Source organism: Aquarana catesbeiana, linkage group LG03 (assembly GCF_042186555.1).
Source record: "Aquarana catesbeiana isolate 2022-GZ linkage group LG03, ASM4218655v1, whole genome shotgun sequence".
NCBI lineage: Eukaryota > Metazoa > Chordata > Amphibia > Anura > Ranidae > Aquarana > Aquarana catesbeiana.
The window spans coordinates 153331953-153351584 of record NC_133326.1 but is presented as its reverse complement, the minus strand read 5'-3'; the positions used below and the strand labels follow the sequence as shown (position 1 = coordinate 153351584).

Here is a 19632-nt window from a genome sequence, read left to right as displayed (position 1 = left end):
GCACACATAAATCACTGAATGACTAAAATACAAAATCAAAACATACAATCTTATAATATTTTATTGTGCATGGACACCATGGCCTGTTTTTAATATCTCAGATACAGGAGATGAAAGCAATTTAGTCACATAGCATTATAATTTGTGGAAGTATGGCATGTTAATGGTCAGTTAGAGCCCCTTCTCCCCAAACACACACACCTTCCAGAATTATGTATGTATTTGATTTTTTTCAGATGAAGGAACAACTCATAAAAAAGTGTGAAATGTTTACGTTAAGTTACATGTTAATTATACATTCGTATAAATATTTCCCAAGGACATACTTGTCATAATCATATGTCCTTTTTATCTCATGTGATTATAGAAACTGATTCTATTGCTGTTCTGTGTTAAGCAGAAATATTTTTAGCAGATGTTGGAACAACATGAAAGACAGCTTCCATGTATTAGCAGCTAATGCACAGAACAGGAGTGGAATTAAAGTCAGTGGAGCAAATGGGATCAGTCAAACCAGAGGCACAGGAGGACCATAAATGTCATTACAGAGACATGCCTATCGTTCATGACCCAACTGCAGCATAGACCTATGTTATCTGAAAAAAGTAATGAGCTAGAGCTACACTCATTGCTCCCAGCAAGATGCACTTGAGTGAGGTCACAGTACAATTTCGCTATTACGTTGTAGGTGTTGGTAGGAGGAATTTGGTGTTGTTTTAATATTAGTTTTAGTTTTTTGCACAAGCTCACCTGTTTTATTTTTACATATCTGTTCACACTTCTGCCTGGTTTTGAAGCGATTATGGTTTCCTCCACATCCGCCGTAAACAAATGGTCGGCAATCATCAGCTTGTAAATGGTAATACCAAAGTAATATATAATCTGAGCAAAATCCTTCATTCATGGGTAGCTGACAGGGGTCTGTAAGGAAATAAAACATGAGCATATGCCTTTTTACTACATAAAATGTACAAATATGTTAAAACTAATTGACAGATTTTATGTCTGCTGGTATTTCCCATGTGTGAAAAAAATATTTTTTTTCTTCAAACTTTCATAAACTTGGTAAAGCGGCTGTCAACTTTGAGCAATGTCACAGGGAACTCCGATTTACTAAAAACAAGCATGATGCGCTTGAAACAATTCCAACCCAGTTCAGCAAGTTAAATTCTCATCCTCATATTAAGGACGACTTATTTCTAAGCACCATTCTCTTGGTTTTTTGGTCAGGATATTCACAATTAACATTTTTATAGTTGTAGCGGTGTAGTTGCCACTAGTAACGAACATCCACCAAATCACCCTGCTGCCAGAATCCCATATATCATTTGCAGAGACAATGAAAAGTCATTTGCTGTGCTTTTTTGTTTTGTTTATTGGGGAGTACAACTTGTTTGGGGAAAGGGGTATATGGGATGCCCATAGGATAGTTCACTTTGCCATCATATTTGTAGATTCTTTCAGATTAACACATAGTTTGAGCCTGAAGGAAGGATGTACATGTTTCAAAGCTACAGTCTTTTCCCTGCATCACCATGCAGACTATTGCTCCTCCTCTGCATCACCATGCAGACTATTGCTCCTCCCACATAGGTGCCAACAGTCTCGATTTTCCCGGGACAATCCCGATTTTGGGACCCTCGTCCCGATCGGAGGCTGTCCCGAATCGGGATTTTCGGGAAAATCGGGAATGTTTGGTTTTTATTTTTTATTCTGAGCAGCTGGCTCCAGCAAAATGGCCGCTGGCGCCGCCGCTAGATCTTCCCCCTAGTGTTCAGTGGAGAGAGGAATGGGGCGATCCGTGCAGCCAATGAATCGGCTTCTTTAGCTGCATGGATTGGCCCCTCCCCTCTCCACTGAACACACGGCGTCGGCGGCCAGACAAAGCACAAACACGGCCCGTCAAGAGAGAGGAAAAGTGAGAGAAAGTACAAGTTCCTCCCAGGGGCCGTAGTGCTGACAGTCAGTCCCACTGTCTGCTCTAATGGACATGTCACGTGCTGGGGGGCGTTAGGGGGGGTCTGCACTGCCACTGATGGAGGGGGGTCTGCACTGATGGATGGGGATCTGCACTGAGGGGGTCTGCACTGATGGAGGGGGATCTGCACTGAGGGGGTCTGCACTGATGGAGGGGGATCTGCACTGAGGGGGTCTGCACTGATGGAGGGGGATCTGCACTGAGGGGGTGTGCACTGATGGAGGGGGATCTGCACTGATGGAGGGGGGGTCTGCACTGATGGAGGGGGATCTACACTGAGGGGGTCTGCACTGATGGAGGGGGATCTGCACTGATGGAGGGGGATCTGCACTGAGGGGGTCTGCACTGATGGAGGGGGATCTGCACTGAGGGGGTCTGCACTGATGGAGGGGGGTCTGCACGGATGGAGGGGGGTCTGTACTGAAGGGGGACCATAGTTGGTGGAGGAGGGGTGACACCAATTTTTTTTTTCGCACCGGGTGACACCAGCTGTAGTGATGCCACTGGCTCTTGTCTCTGCAGCAATTTAACTTTAATGTACAGGGGGGGTAAATATATACAGGAGGGGGGAGGGTTAACTATGTACAGGAGAGGGGAGGGTTAACTATATACAGGAGGGGGTTAACTATTTACAGGAGGGGGTTAACTATTTACAGGAGGGGGTTAACTATTTACAGGAGGGGGGGTAACTATGCACAGGAGGGTAATTATATACAGGGGGGTAACTAGGGGGAGAGGGGAAACTATGTACAGGGGGAGGGAGTAACTATGTACGGGGGGGTAACTATGGCTCTGCCTGGGACACTGATTTAAGGACTGAGGCTGGGAACACCTGGTGTAAAGACTGACTCTGCTGGGGGCACCTGATGCAAGGAGGGACTCTGCCGGGGGCACCTGATATGAGGACAGACTCTGCTGGGGGCACCTGATGCAAGGAGGGACTCTGCTGGGGGCACCTGATACGAGGACAGACTCTGCTGGGGGGCACCTGATGCAAGGACAGACTCTGCTGGGGACCCCTGATGCAAGGAAGGACTTTGCTGGTGGCAGGCGACATGGCTAGTGACACGCTCAGGGATCCCACTGATTCGGCATTATGGTGAGTTGAATGATTTCATTTTATATTACAAAAGTAATAGTAGAAATAATGCGCTTCAATCATCCTGACACCATAACAATCATGGTGTCGGGATGATTGAAGAGCTAACACCAAGTGTTGGAGTATCTTTATCTGCTAATTGTTAAACTTTCTAGAATACACATATTTCTATTGTTGTGTAGGATCTAGGCCCTTCATTCCTCTCTCCCCCTTTCCCTCTCCATCCCTTATTCATCTCAGACTCTAACCACACCCCCTTTGAGCCATACCCATTTAAGCCACGCCCACTATTGCACGTAAACCACGCCCATTTTTCACTGAGCGTGCCACAGTTTTATTTTTTACTAAGCCACGCCTACAAACGCATGCCCCGCCCCCTAATTATTATACGGCTCCGCCTACAACCAAAAAAGTGTCCCACATTTTTTTTGCAATGTTAGCAACTATGCTCCCACAGACTATTGCTTCCAGGACTTCCTCACCCATGACTGTGTAAGGATGAGGAAATCACTTTTGACCATGTAAGGGTGATGTTCCCAGAAATCCTTTTTTCCTCCTGCACAAACTTATACTGTAGTAATTAGTGCAATGTCACATCCTCTTTAAGCAAAAAGGACCCACTCTGAATAGTTCCTATTGCAGGCTCTATTTGCTCAATGCTACTAGGCCAGAGGCCTGCAGTACCTCTCCCCGGAGGCCTAGTAGTTTAACTGGTTCCCTACTGACTCCTGTAGATATACGTCGGCAGAATGGCACGGCTGTGCAAAGTAACGTACCTGTACGTTACTTTGAATTTGCCGCCGTGTGCGCGCACGCGTCTGCCGCGATCTCCGTGAGTCGGGTCGCGGGTCCCGCGGACTCGATCGCCGTGGGCATACCCGCGATCGCCTCACGGAGAGGACGAACCATTGTAAACAGCATCTCCCCATTCTGCCTAGTGACAGTGTCACTGGATCTCTGCTCCCTGTCATCGGAGCAGAGATCAGTGACATCACATACACAGCCCATCCCCCCTACAGTTAGAATCACTCCCCTAGGGCATACTTAACCCCTCCCCGCCCCCTAGTGGTTAACCCCTTCACTGCCAGTGTCATTTACACAGGAATCAGTGCATTTTTATAGCACTGATTGCTGTATAAATGACAATGGTCCCAAAAATGTGTAAAAAATGTCCAACATGTCCGCCATAACGTCGCAGTCACAATAAAAATTGCTGATCGCCGCTATTACTACTAAAAATAAAAATTATTAATAAAAATGCCATAAAACTATCCCCTATTTTGTAAACGCTATAACTTTTGCGCAAACCAATCAATAAACGCTTATTGCGATTTTTTTTTACCAAAAATATGTAGAAGAATACGTATCGGCCTAAACTGAGGAAAAAAAATGTTTTTTTATATATTTTTTGGGGATATTTATTATAGCAAAAAGTAAAAAATTATGCGTTTTTTTCAAAATTGCCGCTCTTATTTTGTTTATAGCGCAAAAAATAAAAATCGCAGAGGTGATCAAATACCACCAAAAGAAAGTTCTATTTGTGGGAAAAAAAGGACATCAATTTTGTTTTGGAGCCACGTCGCACGACTGCGCAATTGTCAGTTAAAGCGAAACACAGTGCCGAATCGCAAAAAGCGCTTTAGTCAGGAAGGGGGTAAATTCTTCTGGGGCTGAAGTGGTTAAAAGCACATACTGTGCAGTGGACTACTGTTCCCAGCTAGCCCTGCTTGCAAATCCTGTGCCCTCAGGCAAAATCGATTTGACACAACTCCCCACAGTCTCTCCTCTGATCCAGGACTCCTCATCATTGACCATGTAATGACGAGGACTTCACTAATGACCGCGTAGAAGTGAAGTTCCCTCACAGATTTCCTGGCACATCCAGCCCTCCACTCTGGTACACTCACCGACCTTTCTCTGCCCCGAGCCCTTGATGTAGAATTTAACCGGACTGTACATTCTGACAGTTTCACCTGCCCCTCTGCTCCAGGAGCCCTCCTGCTGCTGTCTAGTACTCCATTTTCCACTTCACCCAGCCGAAAATTCCCCCAGTGGCATGTTACCTCAAATTATACAGGAGGCCCACCCCCTGCCAATACCAGTTGGGGATTGGTCAGGGCTCCCACATGAGCTGCCTGCCACTCCAGCTCCAGGCCCTGCCCCTCTTCCAGAACATTCTCCCTGGAAGCAGGGGAGGTGCCTCAAAAACTAGAGCACAGGTGGTCACATCCACTGCTACACTAACCACTCCCAGCCCCCAGATCAAAACAGACAGGCCTACCTTGCAGCATTGGCCTGCCTAAATTTACCTGTGCTGACAGTCTTTCTAGTAAAAATCCTATTACTAGCATCTACCTATTCTTAGAGGGTGCTACATAGTGCTTAAATGGATATTTTTTTTCCTAATTGCTGTCATTTTTTAAGCTTACAAAAGTGTCATTTTTTTCCTTTACGTTTATAAATTTAAAATATCACAAGGAATTGCTAGGACTTTTCAGGCACCACATGGATGCACCTAAAAATGAACAGTATATTCAGTTTAAAATCTTAAATTTTTTTAGAATAATGATGCATTTAAAAATTTAAAAGAAAAAAGTAGAACAGGTTTCCCTATGAGGCCTACTAGGGCCTTAGTACATCAGTAGATCTTGGTGTTCAATATCCCCCGATACACTTTCAGAATTTACCGTGGTCACCGCATTCCTTAGAGCTTCTCATATATCAGACTACCAATTAAGACTTGACACTAAGACCCCTTTCACACTGGGGCGCTTTTTAAAGGCGTTTTAGAGCTAAAAATAGCACCTGTAAAGTGACTTTCAAGCCACCCCAGTGTGAAAGCCAGAGTGCTTTCACACTGGGGCCGTGCGCTTGCAGGAAGGGAAAAAGAGTCCTGCAAGCAGCATCTTTGGGGCGGTGCGGGGGCGCTGTATACACTGCTTCCAAAACACCCTGCCCATTGAAATGAATGGGTAGCGCTGCCAAAGTGCCTTCAAAGTGCTTTGGCAGCGCCGCAACATGGGCTCTATTAACCCTTTCTTCGGCCGCTAGCGGGGGTTAAAAGCGTTATCATGTTGGAATACTGCCCTGTGGCCCAGTCTCCAAAGGGAGGGGATAATGTTCTGCTTCAGTATGTCACAGTACATGTTGGCATTCATTGTTCCCTCAATGAACTGTAGCTCCCCAGTGCCGGCAGCACTCATGCAGCCCCAGACCATGACACTCCCACCACCATGCTTGACTGTAGGCAAGACACACTTGTCTTTGTACTCCTCACCTGGTTGCCGGCCACACACACTTGACACCATCTGAACCAAATAAGTTTATCTTGGTCTCATCAGACCACAGGATATGGTTCCAGTAATTCATGTCCTTAGTCTGCTTGTCTTCAGCAAACTATTTGCGGGCTTTCTTCTGCATCATCTTTAGAAGAGGCTTCCTTCTGGGATGACAGCCATGCAGACCAATTTGATGCAGTGTGTGGCGTATGTTCTGAGCACTGACAGGCTGACCCCCCACCCCTTCAACTTCTGCAGCAATGCTGGCAGCACTCATATGTCTATTTTCCAAAGACAACCTCTGGATATGATGCTAAGCACGTGCACGCTAAATGGAACCTGCCCTGTTAAACCGCTGTATGGCCTTGGCCACCGTGCTGCAGTTCAGTTTCAGGGTCTTGGCAATATTCTTATAGCCTAGGCCATTTTTATGTAGAGCAACAATTCTTTTTTTTCAGATCCTCAGAGAGTTTTTTGCCATGAGGTGCCATGTTGAACTTCCAGTGACCAGTATTAGAGAGTGAGAGCGATAACACCAAATTTAACACACCTGCTTGCCATTCATACCTGAGACCTTTTAATGCTAATGAGTCAAATGACATCGGGGAGGGAAATTGGCTAACTGGGCCCAATTTGGAGATTTTCACTTAGGGGTGTACTCACTTTTGTTGCCAGTGGTTTAGACATTAATGGCTGTGTGTTGAGTTATTTTGAGGGGACAGCAAATTTACACTGTTATACAAGCTGTACACTCACTACTTTTCATTGTAGCAAAGTGTAATTTCTTCAGTGTTGTCACATGAAAAGATATAATAAAATATTTACAAAAATGTTAGGGGTGTACTCACTTTTGTGAGATACTGTATGTCTGTTGATTGCTTGTTACTTCATAGCCTATTCCATCACTGTGTGAGGGTATATCTACTAGATAGCTTTACGTTTCTGTCAGTCTCAGGCTTAAAGCGGAACTGAAGTTCCACTGTAGGAAACAGTGAGCAGCATGCACACGAGTGACGTCATGCCCCAGCAGCCAGTGAAGAAGCCTAAAGACCGGCAGAAGAAGATTCCAGTGCAGAACTATTGAACAGGTGAGTATTAAGCGATTAGTTTCTCTTTAAGCCCTACAGCTGAAATCGCATGATTTCATTACCACATGTCAGTCCCGATTTCAGGGGTGATTTCTGCACAGATTTCTGCGGGTTTCTGCACAGATGTCAATGGAAATTGCACCCCGAAAGCGACAAAAATAGTACACAAACTACTTTTGGGAATCGGTGAAGCAGCGGCGCAAATGTGGCGTCACACCAATTCGGACGCTGCCATTGCTGGCAATTGCCACCGATTTGGCATGCGATTTGATATGTCAAATCACATGCCAAATCGCATCAATGTGAACCAGGGCTAAGGTGTTGAGATCAGGCAGCTGTCATTCAATTCAGTAAAATAAAACAGTTTCATTGATTTTATTGTTTGTAAGTGTCCCATATCACACTTTAGACCACATTTGCACCAGAGCATTTTGGAGCTCAAAGCTCCAAAATGCTCAGCATCCAAAATCCCACAGTTTTTAATTGTGCCTGTTTATATTTGAGCATAGTTTTTCTTGACACTTGAAGCCTGTAGTTTGGAAAAGTACATGAGCTTCTTTTAAAGCTACAAGCTGCAAGTGTTTTTGGTCCCAATAGACTTGAAAAAATGCACGAAAATGCAAGTATTTTCCCCTTGTAACTACCTTTCCATTGTCTAATAGTAATGCAAAAAAAGTCAAGGAAAAAATGTCAAAAATGCCTTTAGAAACACACAAAAAACAAAACAAAACAGTAAACAAAAGAGTTTTTGTGGAGTTTATTCCTATTTTTTTTTTACTTTTACTTTAATATTCCGCAAATGTTTACATCTTATGTGTTCACGTTTTTTTTTTTGGATCTCTAAAATGTATTCTGGTTGAGCTAGTGTTTAAAGCCCGTAGTAAACACTGCTGGGACACTTGTACCTGCAGGTAGGATTTATTAAAGCTTACCTGTAGGTACAACACATATCTCCTAAACGTGCACCGTTTAGGAGATTTTCACTGTCTCTGTAGGCAATGACATCACTGGGGATGGCATACTCATGCCATCCCTTCAAAGCTGTTTGCCGCGGCCATGACTCCTGCTTGCATGTGGGAGTGACTTCATAGCGGCTCAGCAATGCAAACGGCATGTATGCAATCCATACAGTATGTGATGCATACTAGCACATTATGATATTACTTTGCAGGGGCCCAGCATTTTATATTTCTTTTTCTGCATTTACTACCGCTTTAAAGAGACACTTTCACTTTCAGGAGGGCAAACTACTGCAGGTATCAAGTATACCTACAGGTGCCTGTGCATAACTACAGGATGCCTGTGCATAGCTACAGCAGCCTTCCAAACCAAAAGTGGGCGAGGTTGCTCATATTAGTGAAGTCCTGGTGAGCGTGCGTATCTGACAGTACCTGGATGGTGTTGAGGTTTGCTTGTCAGAATAGCCCAGGATTAAGCTATAAAAACAGGTTATTAGAGACTGATGCAGACATGTGCTCTAGGGATGGGCGAATGGTTCGGCCCGAGCATAAGTTCGTGCCAAACTTTTGTTGTTCAGTAGTTCAGTGAACATCCGAACAAACAGGTTGTTCCACCGTTCGTCCGGCCCCCTGAACCGACCACAATGTTTTGCGGCGCTGAACAGAGCATTGCAAGCCCTGATTGGCTGAAGCAGTGAAAGCTTCAGCCAGCCAGCCAATCAGGGCACAGAGCATTATCAGAGTCATGCTTGGACACTGTCATCATGACTTTAACCAATCAAGGCTCATTCCCACCGCACAGTAAAAAAAAAATTCTTTCAATGGCAGCCATTTTCAGTGTAATTTCGGCGTGGAGAGAGATAGAACAGGGCTCTGTTCAGTGCTATGAGTTAGTTAGTGTGCTATACTGTGCTATTTTGCTTCCATTGTCAGTGTAGAATATTAGTTTAATATAAGTCTAGGGATAGTCATTCAGCTTTGCATAGGGTGTAGCTAGAGTAGGGACAGCTCAGATAGTTTCACTGTAGTATAGTGAGTCCGTGTCAGTAATCTTTACATTAGTGTATAACTAGAGTAGGGACAGTTCAGATAGCTTCAGTGTAGTGATGGTTGAACACTGTCTATTTGATTGCGTTACTGCCAGTTTAATGCCATTTACTTCTGTGTGAGTTACTGTATGTTTTGCGCATTATATTGCAGTATATTATAATGTATCCATGGAGTGTGTCTGTGTAGTATGAGTACTCAAATTAAAGTGCACCAAACACCACTTTACATTGATTAAAGTGCATCTACGTACAGATTTCCACTTCTTTACATTTGCTTAAAAGCACCGCCCTCTCCCTTCCAATAATGTCTGGGAGGACAAGGTGAGGCAGACATTCCCTTGGCACTGTAAGCGGGCCAGCAACAAATGCGTCCACAGGCAAAGGTGGACGTGGTGGTCAGTCCTCAGGCAGGGCATCATTTCCTCCATTTAGGGAGTTTGCCCATGCTATCCAGCCACAGCATGCAGAGGAGGTGGTGGACTGGCTTACTAAACCTTCCTCATCCTCTGTCACGCAAGCAGAGACAAGTGTGCAGTCCCCTGCAGTTGCCAAAGTGGATAAACCTGCCTCCTTGTCCACATCTATTTCTGCCATAGCCCCAACATCAGCCATGGAGGAGTTATTTGACCACAGCATCAGTCACTTGCTCCTTGATGATGCCCAGCCATTACTGGATTCAGATGTTGGTTCTGAGGTTGAGGATGACAGGAACATGAGCCTAGAGGGAGGGGAGAACGATGATGATTGATGATTGATGATTGATGGATGATGGATGATGGATGATGATGGATGAATGATGAAGATGATTGATGAATATGAATGATGATGAAGATGAAGATGATGATGATACCTGGGTGCCAGATAGAGCAAAGGAGGAAACTGAAGGTGAGGCCTACTCCCCAAAGCTCAGCTGTCTGGGCCTTTTTCAGCACATCTGCAGTAGATCGCACTGTTGCTATCTGCAAACTGTGTCTCAGGCACATCAAATGTGGCAAAAACATCAGCCATTTGGATACCACATGCTAAACAAGGCATTTAACGTCCAACCACTCAGCTCGTTGGCAAGAGCCCCTAAAAGCCACACAAAAGGGGCACAAATCTGTCCCTCCTCCTCCTCCTTACCCACTTCAGTCTGCCCCTGCTATACTGAGTCATTACCTCTCATCAGCCTCCACTGACAGGGTTAATGGTATAGCACAGGGTGTCCCAGGTCCTAGCAACACACCATCAGCTGTAGACTGTAGGCGGCAAATCTCTCTGCCCCATCTGCTGCAGGGCAAAAAAATACAGTCCCTGCCACCCACATGCCCAGCGTCTAAATGCAAGCTTGTCAAAGCTGTTGGCTCTCCAACGTCTGCCTTTCAGCCTGGTGGATTCTGCCCCCTTCTGTGAATTTGCACAATGTGCTGTACCACAATGGCAGGTTCCCAGTCGCTACTACTTTTCACCTAAGGCCGTTCCATCCCTCTACCATCATGTGGAAAGAAATGTTCTGGCATCGTTGGGCAAGGCAGTCAGCCGTAAAATCCACCTTACTGCTGACACGTGGTCCAGCAAGCATGGGCAGGGACCATATATTTAGTTCACAGCACACTGGATAACACTTGCAACTCGAAAGGATACAGGACAGGGCTCAATGCTGCAGCCTGTTGTTCCCCCACGTCTCCCGATAGAGCTGGTGGTGATGATGCCAGACCTGTGAGCTCTACCCCCTCCACCACCTCCATGCCGCTGGTGTGTTTAGGGGACAGGAACAACACCGAAGCAGAGATTCTTGAGGCTCTGCAGGGACAGGCCCAGAGGTGGTTCACACCATGCCAGTTGGAGCCAGGAATGGTGGTGTGCGATAATGGCTCAAACCATCTGTCTGCCCTTAGACAGGGAAAGTTGACACACGTGCCATGCCTGGCACATGTCCTCAATTTGGTGGTGCAGCGTTTCCTAAATACGTACCCAGGGTTGCGAGATGTGCTAAAGCTGCCCAGAAAAGTCTGTAACCATTTCAGGCAGTTATACACAGCCAGTGCTCGGTTGGCTGAAATTCAGTGGGAACTCGACTTTGGCAATGCTGCAGCGGCTATACATGCAGCAGAGGGCCGTCAATGAGTACCTGTGCGAGTACGGAACAACGACAGGCTCAATCCGCCTCTATTTTTTTTCCCTACGCCAATGGCTGATCATTAAGGATGCATGCACTGTATTGTCACCATTTGAGGAGGCCACAAGGATGGTGAGCCTTGACAGTGCATGCATCAGTGACACAATCCCTGTTGTGTTCCTGCTGGAGCAGACTCTGCATGGCATTATGGAAGGGCACTGGAGGCAGAGCAGCAGGAGGAAGAGGAGGACTTCCTTTCCTCTCAAGGCCCACTTTATCCAGACAACATCATTGCTAGGTCACAGAACACAGAGGAGGAGAGAGGGGAGGAGGATGAGGAGAAGGATTCTGGCACTTCCATAGGCTTCGAAGAAGAGGAAGACATGCATCAATCTGTAAGCGATGGTTTTTCAACCCCAGGACCCTTGGGAGTAGTACATGGCTGGGAGGTGGAAGTTCCAAATGCTGTCAACCTTAGTGACCCAGAGGAGTCTGCTTCTCAAGCCTCATAAAATTTGGGGTGCATGGGCAACCTCATGCTTCAAAGCCTGTGAGAGGACCCAAGAATACGTGGCATAAAGGAGAAGGATGATTACTGGTTGGCAACCCTCCTTGACCACCGTTATAAGGGGAAGGTCTCAGAACTCATCCTGTCCCCACAGAGGGTGCAGAAGATAAAATCTCTTTAGGACACGTTAAAGAGGATTTTGTTGAGCATTTTTCCTGACTCCAGTAGGTTACACTCTCATGGAAAACGTTGTTTTGAGTCGCCTGTTGGTCAGAAGAGGAGCGTTGAAGAAAGTGTCTGCCTAAGTGAGGCATTTTGGATTTTTTTTAGTTCTCGCCGCTCAAAACAGAGATGGAGAGCTTTCCAGCTGACATTCCACTGACTTACTGGGTCATGAGAATAGACCACTAGCCAGAACTTGCCCAGTATGCTATTGAGTTGTTGGGCTGCCCTGCATCCAGCGTGCTTTCAGAACAGGCACTCGGTGCTGCAGGAGGTTTCGTTACTGATCATAGAACGTATCTGTCCACAAACTCAGTGGACCGTTTGACTTTTATAAAAATGAATCAATCCTGGATTACCAGCTATGATGCCCCTGATGCTGATGTCACTGATGAAGTCTTTTTGGTATGTGGAATCTCTGCAAGACTTCGAGGCTGCCTAGCTTTAAGGGTGTTCAATCATCAATTCATCTGGAAGAATGTTTTTGGTATAGGTTTCATGGGCACAATTAACAAAGACCAATTTTTCAGCACCTGTTTGATATGCATATCATTGCAATTTTTTTGCCTTCATCAATAGTACCTCTATAGGGTTACGGTGGGAAGGCTCCACGACACCCAAAGACCAATTTTTCTGCACCCGTTACTTCTATCCAAAGTCAAAGTGACACCAGAATGTATCCAAAAAATCTCTAATCTTGTTCCCAGTGCACTACATTGTGGCCTCATCATACACATTGGCTCCCCAGCTGTTGCAGAGCAAAATAACCAAAATAAAGGCAGCTTGCAGGGAAAATGCCATTTTTTTTTGTACAGATCTGCCACTATACAGGTAGACTAAGGAGACCCCTCTGGCACTATATTGGAAGGATTTTTTCATTTTTATGTGTTCACATTAAAATTCAGAAAAATCGCTGCTCATTTAAAAATGAAGGTTTTCACAAACTTTTTTTTTATTGATACATGTCCCCCAGGGCAGGACCCAGACCCCTATAACCATTGCATGCCCAATTACTTGCATATAAGCTTTCAAAATGGGCACTTTTGACGTTAGGGTTCGTTATCCGGGTCCGAACTTTCACGGTGTTCAAAAGTTCTGGTGTGAACTGAACATGGGTCCATTCGGCCCATCCCTAATGTGCACCTTTACGTGCTGACACTTTATACATGAAGCAGTTTGCTCAGATGAGCATGGTAGTGTTTACCCTTGTGACTACACAGGGAAAGAAGTGTGTAAGCAAGTTTGATTTCGCTAGCATGGGAGAGTAAACCTTTTATTGTTTATTGCAAATTAAATGTGTCCTTTGTAAATCAGGACCTGCTATTTTGATTTACAAGTTTATCATTCATGTTTATGAGCATTCAAATTAACTTTTAGATTAGGCACCCTCAACATACTATGTTTTGCATACTTACTGCCAATATTCAGTTAACTGTCATATAACACATAATGACCTCTACTATAAAATATTAAATTAAATGTTCTGTGCATATTATATTCCTTATTATGGGCAAAATTGAAAATGAAAATTTTACATTGTTTTCTTTAAAAAAAAAAAAAAACCATGGCATATACAGTCCCCACAAGTAGAGCATTAAACTTCTTGTTGCCTGGTTTCCTTTGTTTTACTAGTGCCATTAGCGGAAAAATAAGCCTACTGTATACAGCGTTCAATAGCTAAATCTAAAATGTACACAATCAAGTAAATGAGCCTGAGGAAATATTTATCCAGCTAGGTTAGAAAATTATTTGTCATTTATTAGGCTTCATGTACACTGCTGCTGGTAAACGGATGTTTAGGAGCAGTTGGGTAATTTTTTCAGCTGCCCCTGAACTTTCCTCAATGTTATCTTATTGGTACATGTACACAGGGTCGTTTCTAGGCAAACGCGGCTAAACGCGGCATGTAAACACGGCAAAACAGACGTTTTTAAATGACGGTTACTGTCTGTCAAGTTACATCGTTCAGGAGAGGTTGTAAAACGTCCAGTGTACATTAAGCCTTATTGGTAACAAGCAATGTTACAAGGCAATCTGCTGCCCACGGAATACACGCATCATCAGGGATTATGATATTTTTGCAATTGTCTAAACAGGTGATTGTGCCACTTAGGTGTTAGTAATGAAGTAAAAATTATTTAACTCTTGAAAATGGATGTACAATAGAACCAAGCTAGATTATTTCTAGATAGGGAGGTCATCATGCTTTATAAAAAAAGAAATAAAATGTTTTGTGTATGGTTTATGATATCATTGCTCTGTTGCAGATCCCTGTCAATAAACATACCACCAACATGCCGCTTCCTTCTGCGCAACTGTCCCATTAGCTCCTTATCACTTCCGTCTGGAGAGAAATAAAGTGCAGGAACTGTTATCGGTAAATTAACAACACATTGAATATTGATCATTATATTTGCAATGAGTGCCCTTGAACACCTGCTTCCTTTATATGTATAAGAAATGATAGACATCGTTATAAAATTTAAATGGATCCAAGCTTCAGGAACAGAAAGGTTAGTCATTAGTCAAAAGAAAAACACTTGTGCACAGTATCAGTGGCGTGTGATGAAGATGTAAGGAAAAAAATCAATGCAGTGTGCTTCTGTTTCCGTTGTAGATGCTTTTCAGTGAAGTTTGCCATTGTTACTAGTCATTTAGAATATTGTGGTCTTTTCCTTTCGGGGAGAGCCTCGCTTTCCAGCGAAACCTTATCGCCTCATGTTCACAGACCCCAAGGAACTAATTTGCTAAAGAAGCATTTTTCACCTCAGTTTTGTTCTGCTAAAAACCCTGTCAGGGAGTGGTTGACAGAGCCACCCAGTGCAAGAACCCCCAACTACTGGCCATGTAAAACGTTTTAACTGTGCATCAATTGACAGCTAGATAGAAATAAGCCAGGTCTGCAATGAGAAGAGTTCCAACACCCATTAGGCCCATTTCGTATAAATATGCCTCTCATATATAGGGATTGATTTTGCTAAAACTGGAGAGTGAAAAATCTGGTGGATCTGTGAATGTTAGCCAATCAGCTTCTAACTTCATGATTGTTCAATTAAGCTTTGACAATAAAACCTGGAAGCTCATTGGTTTCTATGCAGAGCTGCACCAGATTTTGCACTCCCCAGTTTTAGTAAATCAACCCCACTAGCTGAAATATTGGTGCTTTAGTATTTTAGCTGGTAACGATTGCACTGTTCGGATAGCTTTGCGGTTGATGGGGAAATTTGCAAACCCATGTAAATATTTTGCTACCTTTGTATTTCAGCTCTGAGGTGGTACTTGGATATTCTGTGGTAGCTGCTGTCTCATTACGGTAAATATCTTCCTCTGTATTTCCAGCTGCAGTATATACAGGAACCATGGTCACCTCTTCTTCTATTGAATCAGAGTCTTCATATTCTTCATCAGGGTCTACGGAATTCACAATCAGCTGGAATTCTTTTCCTGTTAATGTGGAGGAAGTAGCAAAACTTGTTTTGCATAAACAATCACATCATTTTGTATCAATGCAAAAAATACGATTTTTTTACTTACTGTAAAATCTTTTCTTGAAGTCCATTGAGGGACACAGTAATTTAGTGATTCTTAGACATTTGGGTTATAATGCTACCTACAGAAAGGCTTGGACACTGATAAACAAAAAACATTAACCAGCCCCCATAAAATTGCAACTGTCATGCCTCAGTTTTGTGAGCAAGCAGTACATAACAAAGAGGTGAAGGGCCTGTGTTCCTCAAAGGACTTCAAGAAAAAGATTTTACGGTAAGTACAAAAATTATATATTTTTTTTATCGTCCATAGAGGGGACACAAGATTGTAGCAATTCTTGGATATCTGTGTGGAGTAGAACAGTGGGGGATCGCCAGAGTAACATTGCTTAGTTAATACGGCAACCTCTCAGTTTTGTTCATTCAGCTCCCTGTGTGTACCTAGCATAAGTGTAATTTCTGCCTGATGCCTCAAACCTCTGATATCTGCACGAGTCACTTCTAACAAGTTTTCCTCACACCAGGAGGTTAATAGACGATGGGAAGGGAGCTCCAGTACACCATTTGTGACTGACAACCTCAGCTCTGGTACTGTGTGTTGTGTGAGAAGGATATGTCCCTTGCCTCCAATGAGCTTTTGGCTCTCCTCGTTGATCTCTGCAAAGTGTAGCTTCAGCTCCCCAACCTCTGCTTCCAGAAAGCTCAGACAAGCTGTAAAAATTATGCACTTTGAACAAATATAGAGAAGAGATCGCTGCAGATAAACAGGTACAACTTATGCAGGGTGATTTGTTTCACCTTCGCATATCACCTGAGGCCAGTCACTTCACTGGGCATATGTAATAGTTTACAATGGCTTTAACTGTTACAGTGATAAGATGGCAGTTACAGGAAAATTTAAATGGTACCCAACAGTACAAAGTCCACACCCCACACTATATAAGGCTGCTTACACGACAGTACATTGTACCCTTACCCATTCACCAAAAAAAAAAAAAAAAAACAGACAGTGACGTAACCGAGTGACCCCATCCCTTCTGACGTCATGTGACATCAGATGGGGTAGGGTCATCTGGTTACATCAGCGGGTGGCCCCGCCCTTGCCTTTATTAGAGCTGGCAAAGGGAAAAGACAGCAGTAGCTGGAAAGGCTTCCCATGGAGGCAGAGTTTTTCCATTTTTTTTTCTTCTATTTTTCGGGTCCGTCTGGTGGCGTGATTGAAGATAGATGGACATCGTGGGAACTTTTTCTTTTTTAACCACTTCAATACCAAGCGCTTTCCCCCCTTCCTGCCCTGGACAATTTTCATGTTTTTATTGCTCTCGCACTTTGAATGACAATTGCGCGGTCATACAACACTGTACCCAAACTACATTTTTATCATTTTCTTCCCACAAATAGAGCTTTCTTTTGGTGATATTTGATCACCTCTGGGGTTTTTTATTTTTTGCTAAACAAACTAAAAAAGAATGACATTTTTGAAAAAAATAAAAGTTTTTGTCATAAAATTTTGATTTTTTGATCTGATGGGCACTGATGGGGCAGCACTGATGGGCACTGATGGGCACTGATGAGGCGGGATTGATGATTTGGCACTGATAAGGTGGCATTGATATGTAGAACTTATGGGCACTGATAGGCAGCACTGATATGCAGCACTGATAGGTGGCACTGATAGGCGGCACTGATGATGAGGTAATGACAGGTGTTACTGCTGGGTATTGATTGGCACTGTGATGGGCACTAACAGCCGTTATTGATGGGGCACTGATTGGCAGCTGATGGGCACATCTGATGGGGGCTGTGCTGATAATCAATTTGCTGATTATCAGCACAGACCCCCCCTTCCACAGGGAGAGCTGCCGATTGGCTCTCCCTGGCAGCAAGAACCGAGGAATGCCGTTTAATTGTACTTCCTGGTTCGATGATCAGCTGTGATTGGTCACAGCTGATCACGTGGTAAGAAGCCTCTGTCAGAGGCTCCATACCATGCAGTGTGTCAGGCTTGTTATCCTGCTGGATGTCATATGACGCCCAGTCAGGATAACAGAACCACCGCCCAGCTGTCAATCTGCTATAGGCCAGGTGGGAAGTGGTTAATAAAGGAATTGTCAAAAACTGTCTATTGTGGTTTTTACTTTTTGACACTTTTTTGGTGTGTCAAATGTACCCGATACCCATTCACATGGGGGGGCGGGATTCTGATAACCCCCCAGCCCGCAGACCTCGACAACCAATGGCCAGGGTTGTTGGGAAGAGGCTCTTGGCCCCATCAACATGGGGACAAGGTGCTTTGGGGGGGCACCCCAAAGCACCATCCCCATGTTGAGGACATGTGGCCTGTTATGGTTCAGGAGGGGGGCACTCGCTCGTCCCCCCCATCCTGACCTCCAGGCTGCCTAGTCGGATAAGGGTCTGGTATGGATTTTGGAGGGGCACCATGCCAATTTTCTAAAAAATGTTACCGTGGAGTTCCCCTTAAAATCCATACCAGACCCGAAGGGCCTGGTAAGGATGGGGGGGAGGCGCACGCCGTTATTTTCCTTGATTTTTTTAATCTATATTGCCGGGAGCCGGCAATACATTACAGCCGCAAGCAAGTTGAGATAAAAATGTTTCCTTTAAAAATGTCATTTTGCTGCGGCACTGTTCTACACATCACACAGATGCACCACTTTACAGGCATACTAAGGGGCCCCCTGGGGCACAATATGTAAATAATATTTCATTTTTATTGTTTCACTTTAAGCATTATTAAAATCGCTGCTCTATGTCCTCAATGGACAATAATAAAGAAGATTCAATTTATGTCAATTCACCTGTAAACAATACTTATTGAAAACTTTATTAGAAGTTGCTCAATATAAACATTTCTATGATTTACAGATGTTTGCACATCTCTATTGCTAATACTGATTTACCAGTTTGCCAATTTATTCTTCTCTACAGCACACAGAGTACATGAGTGTTAAAAAAAAAAAGGAAAAAAAATACTAAAGAAAAAAAGATAAGAAGAAGTAAAAGACAATAAGTAGTAAGACTGAATTCCATATATACAGTACATACAGTATATATGAACAAAAGAAGACCCAAAGAGAAGGATTGTGTTTCAAAACCTAACCGGTTACATTTAGCTAAATATTAGTAAAGAAAAAATATGGTAAAATGATACAACTAATAAAAAAAGGCCATGGCTATTCATTTCCCTAAAAAAAAGTCTGTGAAATTAAATTTCCCCTCACGGTCTTGAATGTGTTATTGTACTTACTAGTAAAGATGTAAATGCTAAGGCTAGACATTGTGTCTCCTGTGTAATCAGTGTACTTGAAGCAATATTAAACAGCAGTTTACCAATCCTTAAATTAGGTGGCTGCATTCCTTTTTTTATTTTAGGCATTTCTTTATTTTCACCTGATCTGGCCAGTAAGACATGTCCTGACTTAGGGTGTCTGCAGTCTGGGGGGGGGGGAGAACAACAGAGCCATCTTTGGACAGCAGCATTGTCAAAATAGGCAGAGGGTAGTGTTATGCCGCATACACACGGTCGGACTTTTTGACAGCAAAGGTCCAACGGTCTTTCCGACGGACTTTCGACGGAGTTACAACGGACTTTCTAACGACCGAACTTGCCTACACACGATCACACCAAAGCCTGACGGATTCGTACGTGATGACGTACGACCGGACTAAAATAAGGAAGTTGATAGCCAGTAGCCAATAGCTGCCCTATCGTCGGTTTTTGTCCATCGGACTAGCATACAGACGAGTGGATTTTTTGGACCGGACTCGAGTCTGTCGCAAAGATTTGAAGCATGTTCCACATCTAAAGTCCGCCAGATCTTCGACCGAAAAAGTCCGCTGCAGG

The 19632-nt window shown here is 44.0% G+C and overlaps 1 protein-coding gene across 1 annotated transcript in view; it reads right to left on the bottom strand.

Annotated features, from left to right (window-relative positions):
- Positions 1-19632, bottom strand: part of LOC141131772 (uncharacterized) — a 759715-nt gene that overhangs the window by 1509 nt on the left and 738574 nt on the right. The window contains exons 98-100 of the mRNA XM_073619424.1: positions 15532-15723; positions 14567-14623; positions 751-921 (exon numbers count right to left, since the gene is read on the bottom strand). Of these exons, the coding sequence (XP_073475525.1) occupies positions 751-921; positions 14567-14623; positions 15532-15723 (420 nt within the window). The remainder of the gene's footprint in view (positions 1-750; positions 922-14566; positions 14624-15531; positions 15724-19632) is intronic.